A 20,577-nucleotide genomic window follows, 5' to 3' on the forward strand; every position below is an offset into this window, starting at 1 on the left:
TAAAATGTAGAAACGAAGCCAACATTGGTACTCAATTGATAATTTGTTGTTACAGAGAATAAGACCAATCAACTGTGTCTGAATTAAACAGTCTTTCAAGGGATTATTGTTCACTTAGTTGCAGAGGCTTTAAGATAGTTAGAAATGGGCTCTGAGAATTAGTTCAAAATTTCTCCAGCATGAGCCAAGTGTGGCCAGCTGGATATTCTGTGATTGACTTTAATCTACCTTTCTAAACTTTCCCTCTGTCTTTTCATGTACTCAGTGTTCAAATCCTGAATTCCCAGTTTGTGGCTCATTCCAAGACTGCCGTGGCCTTGTGGCCATGCAGAGTAGTACTTCTTCTCAATGCAGAGCAGTGCTACTTCTTTTCAGTGCTGTATTCTCAATGCACGGTCCATGGTAGATTCCTGATGGGTTTTGTATTGTTTTCATTTTTTTTGAAAGAGCGAACTAGTTTTCTAGTCTCTGTGTTTTTGTTTAAGTGTGGCATCTGCCTTGAAATGTCTTTTTGCCTATCTGTTTTTAAGTTCTCCCCACCTGTTACCAACTCTTTTGAGTCCAGCTCCTACGAGGGCCCTCTTGCCTAGTGATATTTGAGCCCATAGAATGAAACTGTCTGGTTCAGAAGCAAAGGAGAATTTTATTCTTTGATGAAAGAATGGAAAGGAGTGAGCTTGCGCTCTAGTCAGTGCTCTCCCTGGCAGTCAGTCATTGGTGGGGCTGATTTAGAGGGTTCCTGTTGGCGGGAGGGGGCAGAGCTCTTTGGCTCCAGATCACACCAGGTGCAGCCTCTCTATGCCTGTCGCCGCCATCTTGGACTGAGGCATCCCACACAGCACTTGTGCACACAGGCTGCCCAGTTGAGGTGTTGGGCACAGTAACTCTCCTCTGGGAACACTAATCCATCCTGTTAGGTGTGAGGGCTTTGCACACTGCCCCCTATAAGCAAGTGAAGCTAGACTAAACCCAAAAGAGGTCAGACCATGTCACCTAGATTCCACCTTATTTTTCCCAGTATCCCAGTGGACTTTGCCAGTGACATATCCATCAGGGACCATGAAGTCATTTATGAACTCCCTCTCCCTCCCCCACTGTTTCAAAACTGGAAGCAGTCTCTTTGTGGTGTCTGCATTTTCTATCTGGTGCTATGGGTATTTTTGTGGTAACTCTTACTACATTGAGGACAGAATTCATATTTACATTATTTTCTTAATATTTGTCCTTTTCTGAGTGAAATATAAAGGCAGAGAATGGTTGTTAAATAAACTGATAAATCAAACTTGAGAAAAGAGTTGACTCCAAACACACAACCAAGAATTGCCCACCTCAACTCTATAGAAGAAAGTTTCTGTGGTAAATACTACATTTTGAGAAAAATTATATTAAGGCAACCATTTTTTTATCCCTCCTTCAAATTTATCTCTTTACTAAATATCTGATGTCTAAAAGACATGCACTGTTGGCCAATGAAGTTTAAAGCTTTTCATATTGGCTTTGGAGTAGCCTCAGGCTTCCTCTTCTAATCATAACTGCTGTTGAATCTGGAGCATTAGTGTGGTTGTCCTGCAAGATACATGGAAAATCCATCAGCTTTGGGGTGTGGGTCTGTGATCTGGCTCTGCAGTTTACAAGCCATGTAACTTGACTTTTCTCTCTTTTTTGCCTAACAGAGGGACTGAGAAAAGAAAATCTCTGACCTTCCCTCGGCATCTGGAGAGTTATAAAGTGATTCTTTTGGAGACTTGGATAGTTGGATTTAGCCTTTTAGAGCCATCAGCCTCCCTGAGAATTAGGTTTAATTTTCCAGGTTTGGGGTTAATTTTAGGTTGATCAGTTGCAAATCTGTGAAGGGTTATATCTTAAGCAAAGATATCTTTCTGAGTTTTTTATGCCTCAGGCTTAGGGGTTTGAAATCCTTCTTCTCCCAGATCTGGATAAAGCCTCCAGTAACATAAAAATAAGAGATTTTAGAACTTGATTGAGTTGAACTACCAAATGATTCCCTAAATATATTTCGAACTTTGGTTATTATTCGCAGTGCTTGTTGAAAGCATGGTTAACTGAAAAAGAAGAATCTTTAAATAAAGTCCAGACGAGCAACTTCAAAGACCAAAAGGAACTAAGCGTCAGTGTTCGACGACTGGCTGTAAGTGATGTGGCTGTCAGCACCTCTCTTGTGAGCCTATGATATCTTAGTGTTTTATGTCAATGGTTGATAGAATGTAGTGAGTGAATTCATTTCCCTAACACTAGAATGCTGCTCTGCAATGATCTAAAACCAGAAGTCTTATGTTTTAGCTTTAGGGAATTAAAGCAGGTAAATTTTACTCTAAAATACAGAGGTTTACATTTTCTGACGGGGGAACAGGAAGATACGTTCCTGTTTAAAGTGATTCAGTGATCTAATACGTATCTGAAATACTAGATTTTGAAGGAAGACATGGAAATGAAGCGCCAAGCTTTGGATCAGCTGAGTGAGATTGGCCAGGATGTGGGTCAATTACTTGATAATCCTAAGACATCCAAGAAGATCAACAGGGACTCAGAGGAGCTGACTCAGAGGTGGGATTCCTTGGTTCAGAGATTAGAAGATTCCTCCAACCAGGTACCTATGCTTTGGGAATACTTTGTGCCATTAAGTAGAAATTATACATTCAGCTTTGTTTTAGTGTTGGTGTAATAAAAGTAGTAGTTAAACTAAAAAGTTGTTTTTTTATACCTGGTTAACTGTAAAATTGAAAAATTGACATGTATTTTCTTTAGTTTTCTAAAGTGAATTTTAACAGACCTTAAAAAACTTCTGATATCCAGTCATTCGACCATTAGTAACTGGTAACACTTAGACATGATCTTTGTGCTCAGTCACTCAGTTGTGACCTTGTTAGGCTCCTCTGTCCATGGGATTTACCAGGTAAGAATACTGGAGTGGGTTGCCATTTCCTTCTCGAAAATGATTTTTTCATCTTAAATAATTTTATAAATTAAAAAAATATTTTAGCATCTTGATCAAAAATAACACTGGTTTGTACATGAATATTTAGAGCAGCAAAATTCACAACAACCAAAAAGTGAAACAACCCATACATCCATCAATAGATATATGGATGGACAAAATGTGGTGTATTCATACAATGGAATATTATTGTGTGCTGTGTGCCAAGTTACGTAGTCATGTCCCACCCTTTGCGACCCTGTGGACTGTAGCCTTCTAGGCTCCTCTGTCCGTGGGATTCTTTAGGCAAGAATACTGGATTGGGTTGCCATTTCCTACTTCAGGGGATGTTCCTGACCCAGAGATCAAACCTGCATCTCTTACATTTCCTGTGTTGGCAGGCAAGTTCCTTACTACCACTGCCACCTGGGAATATTATTAAGTAATAATAAAATAATGTACCAATATATGATACAACAGAGATGAACCCCTGAAAACATTGTGCTAAGTAAAAGTAGCTGGTCACAAGGTTAATGCACTGATTCTATTAATACATGACATATCCAGAATAGGCAAAACTGTAGAGACAGAAAGGAGATTAGTCATTTCTAGGGGCAAGAGGGAGAGAAGGATGGGAGTGACTGTTACTGGGTATGGGATTTCCTTTTGAAATGATAAGCCTTATTCTGGAATTAGAAAGTGGGCATGGTTGCACAACAACTCTGAATGTATTGATGACCATGGGATCATATGTTTTCCAAGGGAGAATTTTATGGCTTGTGAATTATATTTCAATAAAGCTGTTGTAAAACATTAAACCTGGTTGATTTTTATTTCAGGTAACTCAGGCTGTTGCAAAGCTGGGAATGTCCCAGATTCCTCAGAAGGATCTTTTAGAGACGGTTCGCCTAAGAGAACAAGTAACTACAAAAAGGTCTAAGCAAGAGCTGCCTCCTCCTCCTCCCCCAAAGAAGAGACAGATCCCTGTGGATTTGGAAGCTAAAAAAAAGTGAGAACTATTTTGCACATGATATATTAATATTTTGTGCTCGGTACTTATTTTGTACTGATCACTAATCATATGCAAATTTAAACATAATTATTGTAATGGAAATTCAACTACTGAACCACTCACTACCTCTCAGTCTTCTGAATATTCCACTTTATACTGGTTAAGCATCTAAGTCATCTGGATTTTATTTATCTTTGGTTCATTTGGTAGAACTGTGTGCCTGTAGCCTTCATGGACAGAACATATCGTTTCCTTAGTTCTTTCTTTCCCATCATTTACTGTGGGTGGATATAATTGTCCACGATCCTTTGTTTATTCTTTCTTCCACTGTCACAGTTCCTACAGTTTTGCTTTAGATCTATCTCCTTATTCTTTGTGACTCTCCTTCTTCTTACCTTTAAAAGAAACTTAATTAAGGGAAGTAATTCCTTTAGATCTTTCTCTTTTCCTTCCCTTGCTGTCTTCATGTCTTCTTTCTTTCCTTGTTAATTCCTTTGTTTTAGTAACAGATTCTTCATGTTACCAAAGATCCATCTTTGGTAAAATTTGTTTCATTTTCTGACTCAAAGGAAACTCAGGATCTTTACAAGAGGAACAGTCATATCTGGCATGCATTGAGCTTTCACTAATGTTGAATCTTCTGCAGCGCTTTCCTATGGGCCAGGGACCGTACTCACCGGCCCTGGAACAGATAGTCTCAGAGCAGCCCTTGAATACTGCTGTTTTCATGCCCTTTGACAGTAGAATTCCAGTGCTTGGGTACATGGGCAGTTACTTTTGCCTGAATAAAAATAATATGATTTCCCCAATTCAGCTTTTGTTAGACAAAGCAGGATTGCAGTTTTACCTGTTGACTTTAGTTTTGGTAATAAGGCTGCGTTCCTGCATCCTAACAGCATCTCCTTTTAGGACCATGAGTTGGACCTCTGAGTTGCAAACAACAGCTGTGGAACTTTTACTTCTGGAGCCAAGGCAGCAGATGAGGGAGATGCTTGTGATGTTGATCTTACTGTGGACCTTTTATTTCCTGAGTGTCTATATTCTGTCCATGTATCGGCCAGTTGATTTTGTGCATTTGGAAGCTGGGCAGGCTGTGAAAGACTAGGGTGCATGAATAGGTTCTGGTACCAATTCTAACTTCACAGGTTAGAGGTTTATTCCTCCAGGTCTGCTTTTTCCTGCTCCTGCCCCATCTTAGATCAGATGCCAGGTTACCTATGCTTCTTACCAACTGGCTACAGGTTAGAGGGTTCCAGCACCTCTTCCTTGGACTTCAGATGCCAGTTACAAATCTAGGTTGTTACCTATAGTTCTGACCAATTGGCTATAATTCAGAGATTTCTAACACCACCTCCTCTGCTTCAGTTAGCTTCGTAGAGTAGCTTATAGAACTCAGGAAAATGTTTTGCTTAATAGATGACTGGTTTGTTATAAAAGGATACAACTCAGGGAGAGCCGGACTGAGGAGCTGCACAGGGCAGGACATGGGGAGAGGGTGTGGGCTCCCATGCCCTCTCCAGGTGCCCTGGTCTCCCTGAACATCCACATGCTCACCTACCCGAAGCTCTCTGATCCCTATCCTTGTGACTTTTTAGGGAGGCTGCATTACAAAGTCATGATTGATTAGATCGTTGATCTTTGGTGATTGATTCAACCTCCAGCCCCTCTCCCCTCCCCTGAGGTCAGGGGGGCAAGGTGAGACTAAAGTTCCAACCCTGTAATTACAAGGTTGGGTCTCCGGACAACCAGCCTACCTTTTTAGATGGGATTTTAGATGGGATTCAAAAGTCATCTCACTAACATGACAAATGACACCTCTGTTGCTCTTATCACTTTGGAAATTCCAAGAGTTTGGGAACTCTGTGTTAGAAACAAGGCCAAAGACCAAATATTTGTTTCTTACTATAAATCGCAATGTCACGGTGCCTAACTATACAATCTTACACATGTCCATGTTGTATAGGGTGAGTTCTGTTGCAAGAAACAGAGTACTGTGCCCAAAGTGACTTATACAATGAGGTCATTGACTATCTCATGTTGCAAAAAGTCCGGAGGTGGGGCAGTTTTAATGGGATGGTGTGGGTCAGCATCGTGGCACCCTGTCTCTGCCATCCTCAGCATGTTAGCAAGGTAAAAGGCAAAACCTGTCTTCTCATGATCCCAAGATGCTGCTGTAGCACTTGGCGTAACAACTTTGTATAACCTGCTTTATATGCAGGCAGGGAAGTTTTTCCTTATTTGTCTTCTAAACAAAACTTTTTTCTTTTTTTAATCAGGGAGAAGGACCTTTTATGGAAGATATTACTAACTCCCTGACTCTGGTCTTACTCGCCAAAACTCAGACATTTGCCCTGCCCTGGGTTCCTGGGAGGTTGAAACTATCCTGCATTTTCCATCTCTGTAGTTGTGTTCTGGGGGTACTCAGGCAGCAAGGAAGAAATGTGGGGAGGGAGGTGTCTTTTGGGTGGGCAACCAGTTGTGAGTTCCACAGTCTTCTGAGATTTGATTGATGCAGAAATGGCTTCAGTTCCTTCTTAGACAACATAGAGACTTGAGTACATTCAGTTTGTTATAATAGACAGCAGTGAAATTTCATTATTAGAAATTTTGCCCAAATATTGTGTTTTTTTTTTAAACTTTAAAACCCCTCTGAGTCTACTAATGGTGCTGGTTTTGCATTTTGGAGTGGTACGCAACCACATCACCCCCTTCAATATGGTACCTCTTCAGAGTTTAAGGATACGCTTCATAATCTAATTTACATTGTCCTAAAGTCCAAAATATTGTTAAGCATCCTAGTGAGACTTGATTTTCAGATCCTTTACTATTTTTAGTCTGATGTAGAAAGCACTATTAGCTTGTCTTAAAATGGGCTGTCCGAACAGGTATGAACTTTGAATAACTGCGTAGCACAGCTTATAATACATGCTTCAGAAGTAATGGTTTATTTCCCCTTCTCCTCTGCTGTGCTGCTACTGGCTGTTTTTTTTTTTTTTTTTTTCTTTTAACACCATAGTAACAGTCATTTCCTATCATCTAGATTCCTATCTATTAACATGACCTGAGATGATCATGGTGGCTCTAATGCATTCACATTGTTCTCGCTCATATTGAGGGCAGAGATGGACTCAGTCTCCAAGGTCATTTAAAACACGATCTTTGGTTTGTGCTCCTGAAAGATTAAGTAGAAATCTGCTGTGAAGATGACATGAGGAGTGTACTGTGGTTTGACTGATACTGTGACCTTTGGTTATTTACTTAGAGTGTCACAAAATCCCATTCAAATGACAAGACAAATTTACCTTGGTGAAAAGACGAATACTCAGAATTCACTGAAAACCTGTTCAGCCAAGTTTCCCAAAAGAATCAGCAAGGACAACCTGTGCTTACCTGAGAATCATCTAAAAATATCCAGAAGTTGCTTTGAGTTCTGTGTGCAGAGTCCTGGTTACAAGCACAGACTGCTCAGCTTAAATCCCAGCTCTAGCCTTTGTTAGCTTTGTGGTCTGGAGAAGTTATTTAAAACCTCTGTGAGCTCAATTCCTTCATCATTAGAAGGGATAATAATAGTGTATACTCGCAGGGTTGTTGTGAGGATTCCTGGAGTTAATAATGCACAGAAACCATTTGGAAAGGGCCTGGCATATGGCCAGCGCCCACTGAATGTTTCTCCTCTTGTTCCTCATCACTGTGGTTTTAACTGACCTTCTCAACACCTCCCAGGTCTGTTCCCTTTTTTCCTTTCCACTCTTACTTAGTTCTGGCTCCTGTGACTACCACCGTCTATTTTCTGGACTTGTCTCTATTCTTTCTTTTCAGGGACCCAAAAGGGTAAATATAATCATGTCAGTCCCATGCTTTAAGCCCCTCACTGGCTTTCTGTTGCCTTTCGGTTAAGGTCCAGCTCCTTCAGCTAGCCTGCAGGGCCTTCCAGTTACTGGTCCGAGAGGCTCTCTGCCACATCATCTATCGTTCCTCCCTGCTTAGTTAGTACTCGCTATTCCAGTTGCACTTAACTACTTACAGTGCTCAAGGTGTGTTCCTCCCTTTCTTTGTTTTCCCTTTGCAAGGATAACTCCTGGGCATAAAGCTGTTGTTCTCCAGGAAGCCACCCCTCCCCAGTTGAATTAGGAGGCATCCTGTGAATTTCTGGGATTGTTTCTGGTTTACCTTTATATTAAGAGCCCAGTCCAGTGCCTGGCATATATGAGGCTCAGTAATACATGTTGAGTTAAAGAAGGTATTAGTTTAGGAATCTCTGTACTTGTTGTTACTTGTGGGTATCTCACCATATCTATTTTTCATGATCTACAAAAAGCTTGTGAAAATACAAGCTCTTATAATGTTTAAAATTTTTATTTAATAATTTTATTTATTAACATTACAACTTTGTTTCTCTTTTCATACTTTAAACTGTAAATGTATGATGTGATTTTGTGTGGTTACTGTATTTCTGGGTTGCCTTTATTTTTGAGGAGTGTTTAAAACCACATGCTGTATTGGTGTTGTGGTTGCTCTCTTTCTTGAGCCAAGTGAAACAATAGTAGAAAATGAATGATAGTTGGTAACATCTGAATCTTAAATCAGGTTTGATGCTATAAGTGCTGAGCTGTTGAACTGGATCTTGAAATCAAAGACTGCCATTCAAGCCACAGAGATAAAAGAGTATAAGAAGATGCAAGAAACATCAGAAATGAAAAAGAAGTTGAAGGTAAAAGATAAAACAAAAATATCCCAGTGAATAAAATATTTCATCAGAATGGCTCTGCTGTTGGCATAAAGATGTGATGGGATCCAAAAATCTTCCTGTAAAATAAATGTAACTGTAAGGTAGCTTTTAGAACTCTCTATTACATTTTCAATCTGTTCAAGCAGGCTGACATCAATTCCCTTTTTTCTTCCTTCTTTAACCACTGAGATGTGCAGGAAGGGACACTTGCTAACATGGTCCAGTTGTTACTATTCTTTTTTAGCTTGATTAGATCTATCTTAATCTGACACCTAATATTATATGCATGTAAGCTGAAGATGTTTTGGCTTCTGAATACAATAAGCAATTTTGAATCTCCAGATTTCTTCTATATATATATTTTTAAGATGAGATGTATTTTAAAAAATAAATACTATAAAATGTATGGGATCTTGGCTGTGCTACTTTATACTGCGTGAGTAGTAATGTAAATTGAAGCAGGAGGTTGTAGTGATTTATCTCGTTGGTGTTCATGAAGTCTCTGTGCATCTTTGCATGCCCAATAATTTGGGCACTTTGAGCAGGTCTGTATTGCCATCTCCATCACCAGTGGAGTGAGTTTTAGTTCAGTTCAGTTGCTCAGTCATGTCCAACTCTTTGTAACCCCATGGACTGCAGCACGCCAGGCATCCCTGTCCATCACCAACTCCTGGAGCTTGCTCAAACTCATGTTCATCGAGTCAGTGATGCCATCCAACCATTTCATCCTCTGTTGTCCCCTTCTCCTCCTGCTTTCAGTCTTTCCCAGCATCAGGATCTTTTCCAGTGAGTCAGTTCTTCGCATCAGGTAGGCAAGGTATTGGAGCTTCATCTTCAGCATCAGTCCTTCCAAAGAATATTCAGGATTGATTTCCTTTAGGATTGACTGGTTTGATTTCCTTGCAGTCCAAGAGACTCTCAAGAGTCTTCTCCAATACCACAGTTCAAAAGCATCAATTCTTCTGCACTCAGCTTTTTTTATGGTCCAATTCTCACATCCATACATGACTACTGGAAAAACCATAGCTTTGATTAGACGGACCTTTGTTGGAAAAGAGTTTGGACAACGTTTAAAAAATAAGATGTGTATATAGATGTTCATGATGTGAGTTAGAAAGTAGTAGGTACTATGGGAATTGAGAGGAGGCCAGGATTACAGCTGTTGCTATCTCCTGGTGAAGTCCAGAGGGGGAGGTGACACTGAAGGGAGGGGCTTGGAGCTGGGCTCAAGGGCAAACCTGGCAGGCAGTGCCCTTGAGCAGAGGTTCAGAGTGGGGCAATCATGCTGTAATTCTTGGAACAGAGAATTTGTTTTGTTTTGTGCTAGATGTGTGTATAAAAGTGGTAGAGAGTTAAGGCTAGAGAGGTGGTTTGGGGTTAGACCTGACTTTGAATGTTTGCGTGAGAAGCTGAGACTGATTTTTGCTTTATCATTCCACTGTGACTGTTCTTAGTTAGAGGTCACCACTGACGATTGCTTTCAAAAGGATAGATTTCTATTTTCCTCAGATCTCCTTTCTCTGCAGCATTTGCCACTGTTCACCTTCCCTTCTCAAATTCTCACAGCCTTAGGTTCTCTGACCAATGGTCAGTCTAAGATATCAATCTGATTTTGCAGCTCCAGTGCTTGCAGTTAATTGATGACTTCCCACTGCTGTGGGGAGACGATGGGAACGCTGCCGGGCCCCAGCATACAAGGCCTCCCAGGCAGGGGTCTTCTCTACCTCTCAGCACAGCCTCTGCAGCTCTCATTCACTCCTTAGAGCTCCAGTCCTCTTGGCTCCTGTGCTTTTCTCAGTCCTTTGCCTTCTCCATGTGTTGTTTTCTGGGCTCCAGATGGCCGTTTAGTAAGCCTTTGTGCTTTGTGGCTGAAACGCCCTCTACTTCAGAAAGCTTCATTAGCCTCCATAGGCAGATTCCATACTGCTTTGACCATACCTCTGTGAAAACCCTTACTGCATTTACATCATTGTTTATATGTCTGCTGCCAGTGCTTAGAAAGTGAGGATGATTTTCCACGGAAGCCTGTGTTTTCAGCACTCTGTAAAGTTCTTGGCTTATGGAAGGAGAGAATGATGGCTGTGGACAGTGGGGATGTGGAAGCACCATTATCAGAGCCCTCTGCACAGGGGATCAAGAGAGCCAGGTGTGAGAGCCGTGTTCCATGATTTCATGTGTTTCTGAAAGACCAGCAGAGAATATTAATCAAAGGCAGTAAACTGGCAGAGAACTTGGAAGTTATAGTGATCTTTATGGAACAAATCCCATAAAATATTGATAAGTTTCATCCTGTGATCTAGAAACAATTTTACTTTCAGAAATTGTTATTGTAATATTTGAGAGGATAAAAATAACAGTTGTGGAAGGGATAGGCTACCCACTCCGGTATTCTTGGGCTTCTCTTGTGGCTTAGCTGGAAAAGAATCTGCCTGCATTGTGGGAGACCTGGGTTTGATCCTGGGTTGAGAAGATCCCCTGGAGAAGGGAAAGGCTACCCACTCCAGTATTCTGGCCTAGAGAATTCCATGGACTGTATAGTCCATGGGGTCGCAAAGAGTCGGACATGACTGAGCAACTTTGATATGTGTATGTAAGGCATGATTGGCAGTTCTTATGTTTTTCCTTTTTAAGTTTGCTTATTTTGTTGTTTTAGATAAATAGTGTCAGTGGGATGGGAAATATGTAAAATAAAGAAAATTTAACCATTGCTAATTTTTGTTGCAAATTTGGGAAATATCAGCTAGTGTTGCTTTAATGAAGGAATAACTTGTTCTAACTGATGCAATATCTGAGTGGAGAATCCTTTGTTCAATCTACCACTGCCATAAAAAGTAGCAGGACATCAGTTTAGTATAAGGCAGGTAATAATTTTCTCCAGTTTGATGGTAGCTTTTTTGCATTGGTAGTTAGTTTAACAAAAGTAAGTAGTGTTTCTTAGAATCTCTTGTTCTTTCTTGATCTTTGACTATAAAAATGGCTAAGTTGCAGTAAAGCTTGTATGCATCAAAATAGGCGAGCTAAATTTATTGAATATTTGATTGTGGTTACCTGCATAGACCTTAAAAGTGGGATTCTTCTCCAGGTTATCTGGTTGAAATAATATGGTTTACCTGGAAGTTTTTGTTGTTTTTGCCTGGAACATTTGATTGTGCTATTTTGGACACTATTTGAGTAGTTAATTAATAGATAATTATCAATTGGAGAAATTTCTAATATTGACTGTGTACACAAAAATTTGAGGTGTTTGTGTGTGTCCATGATTTTGCTCAGCCTTTTCTTACTGATTCTGGAAGATTTTGTGTTCTTCTGTCTCTGAGATATAGGGACATTGAGAATATCAAATCATACAGACATAAATATGAAAATTAGCAGCCATTTTTTAAATATAAAGAATAAAATTCTTTAGTTTGGTCCTGAAACATATTGTCAGTGTCTAAAGATTATGTGTGAATTATGCTTGTGGTTAAAATTTGCATTATACCCTATGCTTAACATAAAACAAACAAATGATATTGAGACTCATTATTTCTTTCTTAAATCTTAAATAATTTTTGTTTAGTAATCTCTGTCTTTATAGCACATTCATTTGATTCAGACTTATTTTTACTGACTTCACATACGTGACTAGATATCCTGGATCTAAAATACTAATTTTAATTATTTCCTCCTGATAGAAACTCATAAATGTAGTGTACAACTTTTTCTCTTATAAAAGAAATGAAGGTTTTATACTGTTTGTTTGCATTTACCTTTGACATTTAATAACCTCTGGCATTCTGGAGGGCAGCCTGAAATGGCATAGTTTTATCTTGTAGTATTTTCTTAGGTAAACTTTGACTGTAACCCCTAAAGAGAATATGAGAGGGCCATAAAATATAAAAATGTCAAGAAGCATCAGCATTATACTCAGAAGAGAGTTTGAACTATTCTTATTTGGAACTTTATTTTCAGGGATTAGAAAAAGAACAGATGGAAATAAAACCCCGACTGGATGAATTAAACCAAACTGGACAAATCCTTTTGGAGCAAATGGGAAAAGGTGAGAACGTTGCTTTTTAAAAAATATTTTCTTAGATGGTGACACTGAATGCTGTTTCAGTTTAGTCAGTCGTGTCCCACTCTTTGCAACTCCATGGACTGCAGCATGCCAGGCTTCCCTGTCCACCACCAACTCCCGGAGATTACTCAAACTCGTGTCCATCGAGTCAGTGATGTCATCCAGCCAACTCATCCTCTGTTGTTCCCTTCTCCCGCCTTCAATCTTCCCCAGCATCAGGGTCTTTTCAAATGAGTCAGTTCTTCTCGTCAGGTGGCCCAGGTATTGGAGTTTCAGCTTCAGCATCAGTCCTTCTAATGAATATTCAGGACTGATTTTTTTTTAGGATAGACTGGTTGGATCTCCTTGCAGTCCAAGGGACTCTCAAGAGTCTTCTCCAACACCACAGTTCAAAAGCATCAATTCTTAGGTGCTCAGCTTTCTTTATAGTCCAACTTTCACATCCATACATGACTACTGGAAAAACCATTGCTTTGACTAGACAGACCTTTGTTGGCAAAGTAATGCTATTTACAGTTTAACAATCAAATATTTACTTGTAACACTCTAGCCCTCTTTTTGCTAGGAAAATGGTTTTTCATAAAAATTTCTAGGCAGCAGAATCTTTTTAGAAATGAAAATTTATGCTGAAGCTGATTATATAAAATAGATAATAGCAAAGTTGTTCTTTTATATGGATCAGTTCAGTTCAGTTCAATCACTCAGTCGTGTCCGACTCTTTGCGACCCCATGGACTGCAGCACGCCAGGCCTCCCTGTCCATCACCAACTCCCAGAGTTTACTCAAATTTATGTCCATTGAGTCAGTGATGCCATTCAACCATCTCATCCTCTGTTGTTCCCTTCTCCTCTCGCCTTCAATCTTTCCCAGCATCAGGGTCTTTTCAAATGAGTCAGCTCTTCCCATCAGGTGGCCAAAGTATTGGAGTTTCAGCTTCAACATCAGTCCTTCCAATGAATATTCAGGACTGATTTCCTTTAGGATTTATATGGATATTTATATGGATAAGAGAACCCAAATAAAACTCTCATAACTCAGCAGGAGTTAAAATCCAATCGTGTGGGACATTTTAAAATCTCGTCCTTGGGGTTACATATTGGAGGGAGGCAGTAAAAGAAAATGTTACTTTGGCAATATTAAGGATGTGAAGTTACTTTAGGGTAAATTCGTTGAGATTATTTGATTTTTGATAGCTTTCAGTGCATTATGTTGATTTAGTACAGGTGTTTTATTTTAGTTAAATTTGACAAAGTGTTACTTGTATTTGAAATTTGTACCTAAAGAACTTTTTTTCCCCCATAAACCCAGTGGCTCTGGAGAATGTGAAGATTAATATTTCTGCAATACAGTTTTGTATATGATTATTTTTCGGTCTTGCTTTGAAAGGCTTTTCTTATAAGCCCTATTCTTTATTCCAACAATAAGTGATTTGGAAGTCTGTTGCAGTTCTCCTTGATAAAAGCCAGAGACACCCAAAACCGAGTTGTGAATATTAGTAGATGAGACTCTTCAACAATGTAGTTTTCAACCTTTTTATTTTTTGACTTCTTACTATAGAAAATGGAAATATACACAAAGCAGACAGAATAGTACAGTGCACCTCCTGTGTCAATTATCCCTTCAGTAATTAATGATAGTCCACCATTCCCAAATTACATGTATTCCTACTCACTCCTCATCCACTTAATCATTATTAGTATTTTCACATTTTTAAAGTTATATTGAAATATATGAAACTGTGTTGTTTTGACAAACCTACACACACTTATGAATATATAGAATATTTCCACCCCTCCAGAAAGTTTCCTGGTGTCTGTAATGGATCAATCAATTGCTTCCATCCCAGAAAACCACATTTTAAAACACTTTAGATTGTTTTTCCCTCTGCCTTTTGAAAAATACGTCAATTTATTTTGTATATATACTGAGGTCACATACACATACACAAAAACATGTATGTGCCCAGTATATATACATTTATTAATTATGCAAATATACCATTGTTTTAAATTATTACTACAGCTTAATTTCTTTCTTTCCTTCTCCCTCCCTCGTTCCTTTTGTCTCTCTTTCCCTCCCTGTCTCTCTACTTCCCCTTCCAAGTAGAATAGTAATTTCTTTCACAGTCCACTGTTAAGTGTCTTATTCCTGGGTATGGGCACCCCACTTGAAGATTACTCTTTCAGGTATTTACTTGAAGGGACCTAGAGACAGAGACTGTAATTTCCTTTAAGATACTTCAATAATTACAATAAATGTGTGTTAAATTCATGTTAGTTACAATCATAGATTCTTCACTTCTACATCAACATTTGAGCTTGGAAACCAGACTTTATCTGGGTGATGAAGGGGTAATTTCATAAGTCTGTGAACTGAATTAACTTCTTGTCTGGGTCAGCGTTTGGTGGGTATGGCAGATTTAGAGTTCAGAGACTCATATGAAGACTACATAGGGAGGGAGGTGGTGAGAGGTGATATGTTAAAGCAAGAATCACACCCAACTGGGGAATGAATGGGAGACCTTGGTGTCTCCTGTCTTTTCCTAGTTTTGTGTCATCGGGCAAATCAAGTAACCCTTTTGTTACTCTGCTCCCTTGTCTAGAAAGTGAAGAAGTTTCAATGGGTGACTACACTTTTGCTTGATAAAATCTTACTGTGAATAGGCATTTTCTATAATATATACTCTGAAAACTGAGTTCATGTGAAAGTGCTATTTGCAAAAGATCAAGTACAAATATCAGGGAATATATGATATTTTATAAAGGGGTGAGTTTTGTGACCTTATGTATACTTGTTTAATTTTATAGTGAATCTTTGATATTTTCCATTACCTTTTTTTTTTTTTTAGCTTTGGTAGGAGTGGAAATTCATTCATTCCTACAGGGCCCCAATTCTGTTTGTTGTAAAAAACATCTGTCGTTAAAATTTTTTAAGATGGGATGGGAAGCTTCGAAATGGGGACATTGATCTGAACAGAGTCTATATATTCTGGGTTTAATTTTCTCATTTTTGGGGAGTCTGTGCCTTTTGTTGCTGCTGCTGCTTAGTCGCTGCAGTTGTGTCCGACTCTGTGTGACCCCATAGACGGCAGCCCACCAGGCTCACCCTTCCCTGGGATTCTCCAGGCAAGAACACTGGAGTGGGTTGCCATAGTGAGAGAATAAAAGTGATTTAAAAAATTTCCCACTGTCGTTCCATTTTATCCATTATTCTAATTTTACAGTGTTGCATTTTCCTTCTTAACATGTGGTTAGTGCTGTTAATCCTACTACTGTTTTAAAACCAGAGATGTTGAACAGAAATGAAAGAACAACTGGGTGATCCTCCCTGCCCTTCCTCCTCTTCAATACATTAGAAATAAATCCTGCTCCTGCTGCTGCTAATTCGCTTCAGTCGTGTCCGACTCTGTGCGACCCCAGAGACGGCGGCCTATCAGGCTCCCCTGTCCCTGGGATTCTCCAGGAAGAACACTGGAGTGGGTTGCCATTAAATAAATCCTAGACCTTGGATAATCAATGTAGAAGTTTTTTTATAGAGTGTAAATTTACCCAGAGTCTGCCTATGTAAGGATGCAGATACATGAATCAATTCAGTTAGAAAAGCACATCAAGTTCTTCAGTAGACAGATGTTCAAATAATTGCATCACTGGTTTTCTCAAACTAGTTTCATCAAAACATTCCAGCACAGTGCAGTCTGTTAGGACCTTTCTAACTAACGTGTGAATTACGTTTTGTGACATCTCTTGTAGCGCAAAAATGTTTTTAAAAAGTGAAATAATTTGTTTTGTTTGACTTTCACAACTGCCACACCAAACCTGGTTTTTTTGGTTTAGCTTATTTTATTCCAAAAGATCGTTAATTACTATAACAGGAAAGTGGGGCACTTGGATGATGTAGCTTTAATAACTGACTCCTGTTTGTCTGGCAAAGTCCTTGTGGCTCAGATGGTAAAGAGTCTGCAATGTGGGAGACCCGGGTTTGATCCCTGGGTTGGGAAGATACCCTGGGGAAGGAAATGGGGCAACCCACTCCAGTATTCTTGTCTGGAGAATTCCATGGACAGAGGAGCCTGGTGAGCTATAGTCCATGGGGTTGCAAAGAGTCAGACATGACTGAATGACTAGCACACACATAAGCCTATGGAATTTGATAATGATGAAATGTTTTGCAAACATTTCCCTGGTTTTAATAGTGATAGATTGAAAAGCTAAAGTCAAGTGGGAATAAGTAGCCAGAATATGTTATATTTTATCTCTTCTAGAAAATTAATACAAGGATGGGATATTGATTTTGGCTTTAGATCAGTCATCTAAGAGTTGGATGTTCTATAGAAATAGAAAAGCTGTAACTCTGGACCTCTAGGAGCAAAACAATTGTTTTAAAAGACAGTGTATGGTTTTCCTTTTTTAAGATGTAAACTGCGCTTTATTTATTACTTTGATACTGGTCCAAACTATAATAATATCAGTCTTAGAGGAGGGAGATTTAAATTTTGAGAACCGGTTTGAAAGGGCAAAGTGAATGAATGGTGAAATATCGTCAGTGAATTAAAAAAAAAAATTGAAGATTTTTCAGCTTGCCTAGAACCTAAAATAAGTACCTCTTACCTATTTTCTGGATTTGTGGTGACAATTTTCCATCTCAGGAATTTTATTTGCCAGCTTAATTTCCTTTCTTGTTTATCATAAATTACCCTGACATGTAAATTTGAAGTGGCTGATGTTATTTCTTTGCTCACTTAAAATGGAAATGGCCAGGCAGAAGCACAGGCTAGATTTCCATTGCTCAGGTAGTTTGTCAGAAAAAAACTATTTTTTTTAGTAATTTATTTAGTTTATGACCTGAATTAACAGGGATAATTGAACTTGAACTGTGGTGTGAATGTTTTGTCTAGGTGTGATATTGTATTATCTTTGTAATGATGGACAGTTTACTTCAGCAATTGACATGGGTGATACATACACATTATGTAATGTCACGTTTGTATTTCTAATTTTCAGTGGATGTGGTGTATTAGAAAAATTTTCAAAATTGCATCATCTCTGGATCCTAAGTGATCTTTTGTCTTACATGCCATTTTTTCCCCCTTAGAGCTCTCATTACCCTGGATTTTGATGGCATATATTTACAAAGTTTTATTGCCCTCCTGCTTAAATAATAAAGATGTTAAGCCCATCTTTTCAACATGCATGCCCTCCTCAGGAGATAACATTTCTTTTGCAGATTTCCCATAATTTTCATAGTAATTTTATGACTTGATGGTATTTTATATTAAGGGAAAGACTATGATAAAGCCTGTTATTATATATAACTTATTTTTATGTACATTCTCTACCTCTCAAAAATATGAGACAAACAAAATTATAAGATGTCAACAATAAACATAATGTTTTTTTTTTTTTTTCCTGATATGTTTCTAAAGTAGATAATCTCAGCACTGGATTTCCTGGTCTGTGTGTAACATTCCAATAGGTTTGCTAATGCCTTTTGCTGAATCCTGCCTGCTGGCTTCCTATTCCTGCACTTACCAGGTTGCTCCCAGCACTAGGGGCTCTAGACATTCATTTTGCAATTCCTATGACGTGTGGTTTGGTCACCAAAGTCTCAAACTGTCTCCTCCTTTTTCTCTCTTTTTCCTGGTGACAGAGGGCCTACCTTCTGATGTCAGAGCCCCAGACAAATCCAAACCCTTCATTTTATTTCTCAGACTCAGACTAAAAACTAGTAGAGCAGTAGGTTGCTAAGGACAGAAACACACATCCTATAGAGAAGGCAGTGGCTGACACTCCACTGTTACGCTTTTTGTGGTGGTCACCCCACTCCTGGACTGCTAGTATAAGCTCCCCCTCTCCTGTTTTTATCAGGGAATTAAGCATAATTATTTTTGAGAGCATCATTTTAATGTTTGTTGTGTAAAAAGGAACTTAAGAGAGTGATCAGTAAATATGATACTGCCTCATTATTTTCAATGTGTTAAAATGTTTACAGCAAATTGAAAACAAATTTTGTAATAATACCTAAAGTGTCTGCTTATTTTTTATGTCTACATAGAAGGTCTTCCTACCGAAGAAGTAAAAAATATTTTAGAGAAGGTATTATTGGAATGGAAGAATATATCACAGCGTTTGGAAGATCAGGCAAGAAAAATACAGCTGCAGGAAGATATTAATGCTTATTTCAAGCATCTTGATGAGCTCGAAAAGACCATAAAGACAAAAGAAGAGTGGGTAAAACACACTGCCTCTTCAGAATCTCCCCAGGAGTCCTTGCCAAGCTTGAAGGACTCCTATCAGGTAAAGACACAGCCATCCAGCACATGAAAGGGCTCTATGTCCAGTTCTGTATTTAAAGAAAGAAAGTGAAAGTGAAATAGCTCAGTCGTGTCCGACTCTTTGCGACACCGTGGACTGTAGCCCACCAGGCTCCTCCGCCCATGGGATTCTCCAGGCAAGAATACTGGAGTGGGTTGCCATTTCCTTCTCCAAGGGATCTTCCCGACCCAGGAATCGAACCTAGGTCTCCCGCATTTCAGGCAGACGCTTTAACCTCTGAGCTATAAAAGGAATTGAGAAAGGTAATATTGAAGAATAGAAACACAGAGCATGGACTTATAGACACAAGGAGGGTAGGGCAGGGTTGGGCCAATCGAGAGAGTAGCACTGACATATATACACTGCTACTGCTGCTGCTGCTGCTAAGTCGCTTCAGTCGTGTCCGACTCTGTGCAACCCCATAGACGGCAGCCCACTTAGGCTCCTCTGTCCCTGGGATTCTCCAGGCAAGAATACTGGAGTGGGTTGCCGTTTCCTTCTCCTACTGTGTGTAAAATAGCTAGTTCCCCGAGACTCAGTTGGTAAAGAATCTGCCTGCAGTGCGGGAGACCTGGGTTCAGTCCCTGGGTCGAGAAGATCCCCTGTAAGAGGGAATGGCAACTGACTCCAGTGTTCCTGCCTGGAGAATCCCTATGACAGAGAAACCTGGTGGGCTATCATGCGTAGCGTCTCAAAGAGTCTGACACAACTGATCAACTAGCACTTTGACTTGCACACAATAGCTACCTGAGTGTAGAACAGGAAGCTCAGCTCGGCGCTCTGTGATGACCAAGAAGGATGGGGTGGGTGAGTTGGAGGGAGGCTCACAAGGGAGGGGATACATGTATACATTTAAAAAAAATAAAGAAGATGCTCCTTGTATCACATGCTTTCGGTAAACTCTGCTCTGATTGACTTTCTGTGAGGATGTTCATCCTCAGCGAGTTGTGTGATCACATTTTCTCTTCCTAGCGGGAGTTGACAAACCTCCGTAGCCTCCACCCCAGAATTGAAATGCTGCGTTCAAGCTGCTCAGCCTTGAAGTCTCGGCCTTTCGCCCCAGATTTTGTCCAGCAGGATTTAGAGAGCTTGGTGGGCCGGTACCAAGCCGTGCGACAGGGTTTAGAAGAGCGCCACCAACAGGTCGAGAACGGTAAACCCACTCTCTTGCGTTTTTCTATTAGATGATTCCACCATCTTGCGTTCTCAGTTTGACTTAACTTAAAAATTACTCCCAATATTTAAACCTGGAGAAGGAAATGGCAACCCACTCCAATATTCTTCCCTGGGAAATCCCATAGACAGAGGAGCCTGGTGGGCTGTAGTCCATGGGGTCGCAAAGAGTTGGACACGACTGAAGTGACATAGCATAGCATGCATTTAGAACTTCAGTACACCTGCTTGCTTTACACCAGCCTCACTGTATTTTCCTCTGTGCCTGCCACTGTTCCACTTCTTAAAGTACATTCAGACTATTTCCTGGATTCACACTTGCTTGTGAAAATGCCGACATCTTTCACATGCTATTCAGAC

At 39.6% G+C, this 20,577-nt stretch overlaps 1 protein-coding gene across 1 annotated transcript in view; it reads left to right on the top strand.

The window, feature by feature from the left end:
• The window catches only part of UTRN (utrophin), a 556,038-nt gene that overhangs the window by 148,374 nt on the left and 387,087 nt on the right, over positions 1-20,577 (top strand). Inside the window, 7 exon segments of the mRNA XM_070376815.1 lie at positions 2,042-2,149; positions 2,429-2,608; positions 3,775-3,944; positions 8,535-8,658; positions 12,628-12,715; positions 18,785-19,026; positions 20,017-20,197. Coding sequence (XP_070232916.1) covers positions 2,042-2,149; positions 2,429-2,608; positions 3,775-3,944; positions 8,535-8,658; positions 12,628-12,715; positions 18,785-19,026; positions 20,017-20,197 — 1,093 coding nt within the window.

The sequence above is a fragment of the Bos mutus genome, chromosome 9 (assembly GCF_027580195.1).
Source record: "Bos mutus isolate GX-2022 chromosome 9, NWIPB_WYAK_1.1, whole genome shotgun sequence".
Classification (NCBI taxonomy): domain Eukaryota; kingdom Metazoa; phylum Chordata; class Mammalia; order Artiodactyla; family Bovidae; genus Bos; species Bos mutus.